Genomic DNA, 10,418 nt, shown 5'->3' with positions numbered 1-10,418 from the left:
CACCTGGCTGACTGTTCCTCTGTCTGGCTTCCTGGCTTTTACTCCCCTTTCTCCTGCTCTTCCGGCCTGCTACTCTGGCGTCCCTGCATTGTCTCTCCTCACCTGTAAGCCTGGGGCTCAAGGCTTTTATCCCCTTCCCTGCTCTTCCGGCCTGCTACTCTGGAGTCCCTGCGTTGTCTACACCACCAGGCAGCAAATGCATTATGAAAGGAAGGCACAAAGTGCTGTGGAGGCCAGCAGTGCGGGAGCTCATTCACTGTGTTAGCAGGCCCCTGAAGGCCTGCCTTGCTTCACACAGGTATGCTCTGTACTTAGGGTATCCTAAGGGAAGGGCTATTCTCGACTTTTTAAGTCTCCCGTACAGTCCCCAGGTCATGCATCACAGGGCCCGTGGTAGGTGCTCTATGGCTGCCTATCTAATCAATGAGCAGGAGCGACGCTGCTGCTTTCAGCACTGTCACCAGCGCTCAGGATGACGTATGGCCTCATCGCCAGGAACAGGCTCTCTTTCCCTTTTCTATGAAGCATGTGGCCAGAGACATTAGTAGAAAATAATGTGTTTCAGACATAATCTGTTAAGTAACCTCATCTCTATTTTGTGCTGGTTTGGGAAGCAGATGTTCTGGGAGCTGGCTGCGGTGCCAGGTTCTAGTCTTCAATGCCCGGCAGGTTCATCGTGGATTCAAGCCCCACCCACCCCTTCACATGATACCTGAAGAATGTGCTTGTTATCTTTAGTATGCAACACAGCCGAAACGGTTGCTAAGGAAATGCCAGGCTTAATCTCCATGGGCACCAGGGAATCTGCAAGCTAAAAGCAAAGAGAAGGTCTCAGTGAAGCTTATGCTGAATTGGAGGGAAAAAGGGTGCGCAGCACTGCTACCCATGGTCAGGAGCTGTGAGGCCACAATGGACCTCAGCTCTGCCTTCATTGTGGAGTGCAGGGTGCATGGGGATATAAAGGGTCAGGACACCACGCTCAGCAAGCCTGAACCCCCACAGGCTCTGCCCAGCCTGGTGGGAAAGGTACCTGTGGCCGAGTCTTTGGCACACAACAGTATCTGTTAAAATGATCTGTTATGATTCTTTAATCCTAAAGCTGAGCCTTTACAGATTACCATGAGTGATTTTAGTTTCTTTTGAATATTTATTTATCTCTGGTAGCATAGTGGCTAAGACACTTGCCTGCTAACCAGACGGCTGGCGGTTCAAACCCACCAGCCACTCCTCGGAAGGAAGGTTGGGCAATCCTACTTCCGTAGTGATAACTGCCTCGGAAACCCAAGGAGGGGTCGCTATGAGTCGGGGCCGACTCGATGGCACATAACAACAACAACAACATTACTGCTATCTAAAATTGACCAAGTAACTTTAGGGAACAAAGATAAATATATATATATATATATCAATTATACACACACACCATATGTATATATCACAATAGGAGGTAACAGAAGACAGAGTGGATAACAGGGTGGTGATGGCTAAACTGAGAATAGGAAGAGTGGTTGATCCCAATTTTCCTAGTGGAGCTCTAAGGCTATATAAAGCAGGGGTCATCCAAGAGCAGCCAAATCCTGCTGCAAGCTGGGACTCCAATTTGTTGGTGCACTCTGCTTCTTCTTTTTGCTAGTCAATCCACAAATAATGCCAGCACCCTGTCAGAGCACTATTTTATCTAGACTCCTGCAACAGCCTCAAAATGGCCCACTTGCCTCTTGTCTCTGTTCCCTCACATACTGCTTTCATGTGGCTTCCAGACAACTCTTAACTCTTCGATAGTATCTCTTAAACCTCTAAGGCTCCCCGTTACTCAAAATACGTATCAAATACAGACTTTGCATCCTGGTCTTTATGTTCCTTGTAATCTGGCTGCCTTTTCATCCTTATCACCTCTGCAGGTGGCGAGTGTCAGGTGAGAAGGATGGAGTAAGTTCTCTAATTCTTGGGAATCCGACTTCTCCCACAGATGGAGCAGAGAGCTTTTTCCTGTGAGGCCATTTTCTTTCCCTAATACCTGTGTTTGAGGAGCACCCTTTTCTATCCAACTTCAGCCTCTCTCCACCTCAGATACTGGTAGTAGCACATGATCTTATAAGGAGCCCAAACACTCTGGTTTAGCTGCATTTTGTTTGTACAGACACAGAAAGGTCTCTGGTTGGTGCAGATGGTCTGCACTTGGCTAGTAACCCAAAGGTTGCCTGTTCGAACCCACCCAGCAGCACTGGGAAACATCCAGACCTGGTGAGCGGTCTCTGTAAAGGTAACTGCCAACTTGGCTCCGGAGCCTACAGAGTCTCTCCAAATGAATAAATACACAAACAATATGCCTGAACATACAGACATACCAATGCTCTACTCATCCAAACCTTCCTTACTGAAAACCAAAATTAAATAAATATGCAAAATTCCATTTATGTAAACATGAAGATTAGTATCAAGTGGGCAGAGGACGCATCTTAGGATATTTAATGGGACTGGCAGATAATATATGAGGACTGCTTCACAAAGAAAATGTACACTGTACACAGTATGAAGTGTTCATTATGGAGGAGACAGGTATGCAGCAAGCTCTTGGCAAGGCCAGTTCCTGTTCTGTCTCCATCCACGAGTCCTCTTTTCTTTCCCACATGGCAATTATTCTTGTCACAGGTAAAGGCAGAACTTTAAAGCCAAAGAACTGGCTTGGAAGGTTTGGGGATGGCATCAGGGGAACCAAGCAGGCAAGGTCCTCTCCCTGGGCAACCCTGTGAGCTGACCCTACATCCAAGAAGATTGTTGGTGCAGCTTGGCCAGAACAGAGGTCTGCCCAGAGCCTCCAACAACTACCTGCCATCCCACAAACAGAATTTGCTGTCAGAACAGGCCTCTGAGGGCTGACATATCACATCTCCCAGTTTCTACTGATGAGGATAAAAAAAAAAAAAAAAAAGTAGGGACGGATTTTCAAGGAAGCTGCAGAGGATGTATGATGCACTTTCCATCTGAGGACAAAACAAACATCCTGCAGCAGCAGCAAAAGACAAAAAGTAGGAATAAGATTTTTTTTATATAAAATTGAGATGAAATTGATATAACATAAAATCAGCCATTTACAAGCAAACAATTCAGTGGCATTTAATACATTCACAATGTGCACCTACCATCTCCCATCTAGTTCCAAAACATTTTCATTGACCCAAAGGAAAACCCTGTACCCATTAAGCAGTCACTCCCTGTTCTTCCCTCCCCCCATGCTTTAGCAACCACCAATCTGCTTTGTGTCTCTGCAGATGTATTACCTATTCTGGACATCTCATAGAAATAGAATCCCACAATATGTGACCTTTTGTATCTGGCTTCTTTTATTCAGCATAATGTTTAAGGTTCATTTATGTTGTAGAGTGTATTGGAACTTCATTCCCTTAAAAAACTCTTTAGAATTGTAGTATAAATATATATAAAATATTTGCCATTTCAACATGTACAATTCAGTGACATTAATTGTATTCATCATGTTGCTTCATTCTTTTTAGTGGTTGAATAATACTCCATTGTATGTATATATCCCATTCTGTTTTCTCATATTTATCTATTGAAGGAGCTCTGGTGGCATAGTGCCTAAGGCATCTGGCTACCAACCAGAAGGTTGGCAGTTCAAACCCATTAGCCACTCCGCAGAAGGAAGACAGGGCAATCTACTTCTGTAAAGATTTACCACCTTGGAAACCCAAAGGGGGTCACTATGAGTTGGAATCAGCTCAATAGCAGTGAATTTGGTGTTTTTGGTTTTATCTATTGAGGGGAGCTCTGGTAGCATAGTGCCTAAGGCACTTGAGTGCTAACCAGAAGGCCAATAGTTCAAACCCACCAGCCACTTCTCAGAAAGAAGGTTGGGCAATCTACTTCCATAGTGATATTGCCTCGGAAACCCACGGAGGGGTTGCTGTGAGTTGGAGCCAACTTGATGGCACATAACAACAACAATAATTGAGGGACATGGGTTGTTTCCACATTTTGGCTATTGTGAATAATGCTGTGAACACTGGTATACATGTATGTGTTTGCATTCCTGCTTTCAATTCTCTTGGGTAGGAGTAGAATACTAGGAGTATAATTGCTGGGTCATTTTATAATTCTATGTTTAACTTTTCCACAGTAGTTCAATCATTTTATATTCCCACGAGCAATGTACATGGGTTCCAGTAATGCTTGTTAATTTCCATTTTTTTAAAAAATTATTGCTAAGCAGTAAGATTTTAACCCATTCATTTCACACATGCATTTTCCAGGAAAAAGCAAATGAGACTGTCAGTTTTACTTACATTGTAGTTTAAGAATGATAGAAATCTCTATGGTTGTATAAAGTGTAATCAGCAGGAAACTATCAGCCAAAATAATCCAGAAATCTGAGGGCCACCTGTTGAGCTTAGACTTAGCCTTGCAGTTGTAGGCGATTGTGGAGGAAAAAGGGAAGGTGATGACATAGGCAGCTATTATTATTAATAGATAAAAATCAGTGTAAAAACTTTTCCACTGATCGACCATATGCTATCTCCTGGGCCTGATTATATTTCCTGAGGAAAAGCCCATTCATTTAAATCCAGAAAAATATTCAAATGTGTTTGAAAAGCAGACCAGTAAAAGTTTATGGAGCGGCCATGACCTGAGTGTTTAAGGACACTTGGGCAGCAGCCCCCAAACCAAAGTGCTGGATACTGAGGACATGGATGTGGGTTCAGGCTTGGTGGGCTCTAATGTCTACACTCTCTTTTCACAGCAAGCCCCTCAGGAGAACTCCTGCTTTGCTGTGCCTCCCTGAATGCCACGGAGTGTAATCTTAGGGTAAGAAGGGACAGAGTTATTACTGTCCCACTTAATGTTCTTGACTTATGAGAACAGGTCATGTTCTTTCTGACCCTATTGGTTATGCTTTCCATGGATCCATATAAAAACTAAAACCATAAAACTCTTAGAACAAAACATAGGAGTAATGTTTCAGGGACATAGTTTTCAACAATGGATTCTTAGATACGACACCAAATGCATGGGCAACGACAGACAAAATAAATTGGACTTAATCAAAATGAAAACCTTTTGTGCATCAAAGGGTTTTATCAACAAAATGCAGAGACAACCTGTGAAATGGGAAAATATTTGGGAACCAAATATCAAATAATGGTTCAATATCCAGAATATATAAAGAAGTTTTACAACTTAACAACAAAAAGACAAACAACCCAACCAAAAACTGGGCAAAGGACTCAGACATTTCACCAAAGATGATTTACAAAAGGCCAATGATTATATGAAAAAATCTTCAACAACACTAGTCATTGAAACCAAAAAATAACACTCACTGCTATCGAGTTGATTCTGACTCAAAGAGAATTCCTTTGGGTTTCTGAGGTGGTAAATCTTTATGCAAGTAGATTGCTCAGTCTTCCTCCTGTGGAGTGGCTGGCAGGTTTGAACCGTCAACCTTCTGGTTAGCAGTCTAATGCCTTAGGTGCTGCACCACCAGAGCTCCTTACATTAATCGCTAGGGAAGTGCAAGTCAAAACCAGTTCCCCCCACTAGGAAAGTTACTATCAGAAAAATAGAAAACAACAAGTATGGGCAAGGATGTGGAGAAATTGAAACCCTCATCCATTGCTGGTAAAATTGTAAAATGGTACAGTTGCTGTGGAAAACACTTTGGTGGCACCTCAAACAGTTAAATATACAGTATTTGTCTTTCTGCAATTGACTTATTTCACTCAGCATAATGTCCTCCAGGTTCATCCACATTGTGAGATGATTTGCATATCCCTCATTGTTCTTTAATGTAGCATAGTATTCCATTGTGTGCATGTACCATAAGTACTGTATAAGCCCATTATTGTAAAAAGACAAAGAAGGATTTGCTTGGGAAAGGGAACTCACTTAGTAGGTTACTGGGATGGGGAGGGAAGGAGAGGGATTAATTTCAGGCTAGTTGGGGCCTACACGCTGATGTGGATAGGGGGAGGGATATACGAGAAAGATCTGTGACCACTATGATAACATTAGGAAATGGGAGGGCACCGAATTGTGTATATTAAGAGATAGACGACAGATGCTAATAACAACCAATGTGTCCACAAAACTGCATTACCATTAACACCAAACACCAGGCTACAGATAAACATGTCAACACCTGAGATGATCAGACGGGGGTCAGTGAACAGAGGTACACTCTAGACCAAGGATAGATTCAGCTGAGGCTACTCTTGTACAGACACCAGTGATACAAAATGCCTGCAGTCCTTACAGAAACAATAGAAGACAGACACAGTAATCCTTCACAGACATCCCAACACTATGGGAGAGAGATCCAATAGAGCTATTACCTCAGGACCATAGTACTGGGGGACTCCAGATTCAATTGGCATAACAAAATACATAAAAGCCTTGTTCCACATCCTACATTGGTGAGTAGCTAGTGGGGTCTTAAAAGCTTTCAAGCAGCCATCTAAGATGCAGCTAATGGTCTCCTACCGTCGAACGCAAAAAAAAACCCCACAAAAGAACAAAAAAACAAGGGCATTTGGAAGCAATCAGCCCTAGGACATGATGGCCCTTGAGACCAGAAGAACTAGAGGTGCCCAGCCAACCAACCACTCAGGAAAGGATCAAACCTGGAGATCCTGGATAGATTGGGAGGGAAAACGTGGAACAAAATCCAAAAACTCAATAATGACCAGAATTACTGGTCAGACGAAATCTGGTGAGATGCCCAATCTATGACCCTGGAATACATTCTGTGCCTGGAATAAAATGCAGCCCAATAGTTCACAAGATGTACATGCAGACCACTCAACCCAGGATGATGCACCCACATACCCTATGGTAATACATCCCTTAGAGCAATAGACCATGGGAAACCAGAGGACCAATGTTGAAATTGAGGAAATGCAGGACAAACAGGAGTGCATAAATATGAGGGGCACAAGGGGAGGGTTGCAGGGTAGGGAAGGGAGGAGACTGGGTTAGGGTTGGACATGATAAATGGGGTTGTTGTTGTTAAGTGCTGTCGAGTCGGACCCAACTCATAGCGACCCCTCCTTGGGTTTCCGAGGCAGTATCACTATAGAAGTAGACTGCCTCATCTTCCTTCCAAGGAGTGGCTGGTGCGTTTGAACCGCCAGCCTTCTGGTTAGCAGTCAAGTGCCTTAGGCACTATGCTACCAGAGCTCCTAGGTAAATGGGGAGTGAAACTAATGTACATGTTATGTTGAATGTGAAACAAGTGCTTAAAAAAAAAAAAAAAAGTTAAATATATAATCATCATATGACCCAGATAGATAGTCCTCTCCTATGTATATACTCATAAGAATTGATAGTAGGAATGCAAAGAGAAACTTGTACACCAATGTTCACTGTAGCACAGTTCATAACAGCCAAATGATAGAAACCATGTGAATGCCCATCAACAGATGAATGGAAATGAAATGTAGTATATACATTGACACTGAGCTGGTGTTAAGTTGCTGCAATTTGATGGCTTGCACAGGGCTGGACTTCGGTTGTTTATGGATGCAGATGTCTGAAGTTTCCAAGCAGAACAGAAGATTCTCCAGAGAGAAAGGACCATGCTTGTCTCCTCAGAGTACTGGTTTGATAGGGATGGGCAAATTAGAAATTGGCTATTTAAAATGGGGAGAGATAAAGGCATGAAGTGGCTGCCTTACACGTTTCCATGGGTGTAGTTACAAACAACGGAATATTATTATTGTGGTTGTCAGGTGCCAAGTTGGTTCCGACTCCCAGCGATGCCATGCAAAATAGAACCTCACAATCACTGCTATGTTTGAGCCCACAGTTGCAGTCACTGTGTCAATACATCTCATTGAGGGCTGCCAAAAGGGCAGGGAGGCCGCACTTTCTGACTTCCCCTAACACACAAGAGGAAGACAGAATCACCATCAGTAGCCCAAGGCCTATTCTTGCCTCCCTCCAGCCCTTTCACCAACTGTTCGTCCCATAGCACCCATCACCTCTCTGCTGGGTTCAATAATTCCCTGCAGTGACCACAGAGAACTCACAGATTATGGAGTTTATCAGGGAAGCAACAGGCTATACTTGAAGTTCAGGAACACGCTCCATCTCTTGGTGTCTCTATCCCAGCAGTGTGTGTATTTCTCTCAGCAATGCGTATCTCTCAGTCTCTCTTAGCAACGCATGACTCTTGTGTCTCCCAGCTGGGAGAGAGATTTTTTCTGCCTTTGATCCTGGCAGAGTGGCAAACTAACCAATCCCAACAGAAATACCCCAGGTGGATAACTTTAATAATCAGGAGCTCCTCAGTTGCTCACAGCAAATTCCACCACGGAGTTTACAAAGACTTATGGCTAGAAAGCCACTCTACATAATTTACTACACTGCAAGGGTTTTCCTCTTTTTCACTGACTGTCTGCTTTACCAAGCATGATGTCCTTCTCCAGGGACTGGCCCCTCCTGATAACATGATCAAAGTACATGAGATGACGTCTTGCCATCCTTACTTCTAAGGAACATTCCGACTGTATTTCTTCCAAGACAGATTTATTCATTCTTCTGGCAGCCCGTGGCATATTCAATACTCTTCACTGACACTGTAATTCAAAGGCATCAATTCTTCTTTGATCTTCCTTACTCACTGTCCAGCTTCTGCATGCATATGAGGCAACTGAAAATACCATGGCTTGGGTCAGGTGCACCTTATTCTTCAAAGAGACACCTTTGCTCTTTAACATTTTAAAGAGGTCTTTTGCAGCAGATATCCCAGTGCAATAATACATTGTTTTGCTTTCTTGACTGTTGCTTCCATGGGCATTAATTGTGGATCCAAGAAAAATGAAATCCTTGACAACTTCAGTCTTTTCTCCATTTATCATGATGCTGCTTAATGAAATATTACTCAGATGTAAAGAGAAATGAAGTTTTGATTCATGCTACAACATGGATAAACCTTGCAATCATTATGCTGAGTGAAACCAGTCAGTCACAAAACCACAATTATAAAACCCCATTTATTAGCAACATCTAGAACAGGCTAATGCAAAACGACTGAAGTTTACTAGTCATTACCAAGGGTGGCAGTAAGGGGTTAAAGGAGGGAATTATTTCTTAAAGGAGCACTGAGCTTGTTAAGGGTGTTGGAAAAATGTGGAAATGGATAATGCTGTTGGTTGCAAAAACAGTGAATGTAATTAATGTCACCGAACTGTACATGTAAAGAAAATGGTGAACTGGGAAATGTTTTATATATATATTTTTTTCCTTGAGGGCAAAAAGAAGAACTGAAAAACAAAAACCCATGAAGTTCCATAGCATTTGAGCTTTACGAGCCTCAGAGAAAAGGCTTTTATTTGAAGTGTCCCTGTGGCCAGGGCACCGAGGACATAGCACTAATGTGAATATTTTCATTCCTTCCTAAGAGAGGAGTATGAGCAAGCAGATACTGTAGCAAGAAGTGCTTCAATGTCTGCTTTGAGTTCATGGGGCCGTATATAATCCATGGCAAAAAGTAGACATCAGAAAAGCAATCAGAGTCAGGCTTTCCTTTTGCAGGTAGAAAACTAGGCATAAGGGCCCCTGATGACTTTGGCCAGCTGTTCGGCAATTTCTACAAATGCTGTAGTACACGATATCAGAAGGAGTAATGAGACGAGGCCCCCACATGTGGGGAAGAGATAGTTTCCTAAGCTCTGGATGACTTAAGCATTTCTTAAAAAATTAATGAACATTTTGAAAAATGAATTTACTTGGAATTACTAAAGCCGTGGGAAAAAAGACCTGTTGATCTGCTCTTGTAAGGACTGTTGTTGTTAGGTTCTGTTGAGTCGCTTCTGACTCAAAGTGACCCTACGTACAAAAGAACAAAACATTCCCTGGTCCTGTGCCGTCCTCACAATCCCTGCTGTTTGAACCCACTGTTGCAGCCGCTCTCTCAGTCCACCTTGTGGAGGGTTTTCCTACTTTTCACTGACCCTCTACTTTACCAAGCTTGATGTCCTTCTCCAGGGATTGGTCCCTCCTGATAACATGTCCAAAGTACTTAAGACAAAGTCTCATCATCCTCCCTTCTAAGGAGCATTCTGGCTGTACTTTTTCCAAGACAGATTGGTTTCAGTCCATGGTATATTCAATATTCTTCGCCAACACCATAATTCAAATGTGCCAATTCTTCTTTGGTCTTCTCTATTCATTGTCCAGCTTTCACGTGCATAAAAGGCTACAGAAAATAGCATGGCTTGGGTCAGGTGCAACTTAAGTCTTCAAAGTGACATCTTTGCTTTTTAACACTTTAAAAAGATTTTTTTTTTTTTTGGCAGCAGATTTGCCCAATAATACATGGTTTGATGTCTTGACTGCTGCTTCCCTCAGTGCTGACTGTAGAACCAAGTAATATGAAATCCTTGACAACTTCAATCTTT

At 42.8% G+C, this 10,418-nt stretch overlaps 1 protein-coding gene across 1 annotated transcript in view; it reads right to left on the bottom strand.

Annotated features, from left to right (window-relative positions):
- Window positions 1-10,418, bottom strand: part of INTS9 (integrator complex subunit 9) — a 173,545-nt gene that overhangs the window by 8,001 nt on the left and 155,126 nt on the right. Inside the window, exon 14 of the mRNA XM_007938721.1 lies at window positions 713-811. Coding sequence (XP_007936912.1) covers window positions 713-811 — 99 coding nt within the window. The remainder of the gene's footprint in view (window positions 1-712; window positions 812-10,418) is intronic.

Source organism: Orycteropus afer, unplaced genomic scaffold (assembly GCF_000298275.1).
Source record: "Orycteropus afer afer isolate SDZICR_OR568_19922 unplaced genomic scaffold, OryAfe1.0 scaffold00053, whole genome shotgun sequence".
NCBI classification, from domain to species: Eukaryota; Metazoa; Chordata; class Mammalia; order Tubulidentata; family Orycteropodidae; genus Orycteropus; species Orycteropus afer.
Note: the sequence above shows the minus strand (reverse complement) of the source record. Positions and strands in the feature narration are given on the sequence as shown.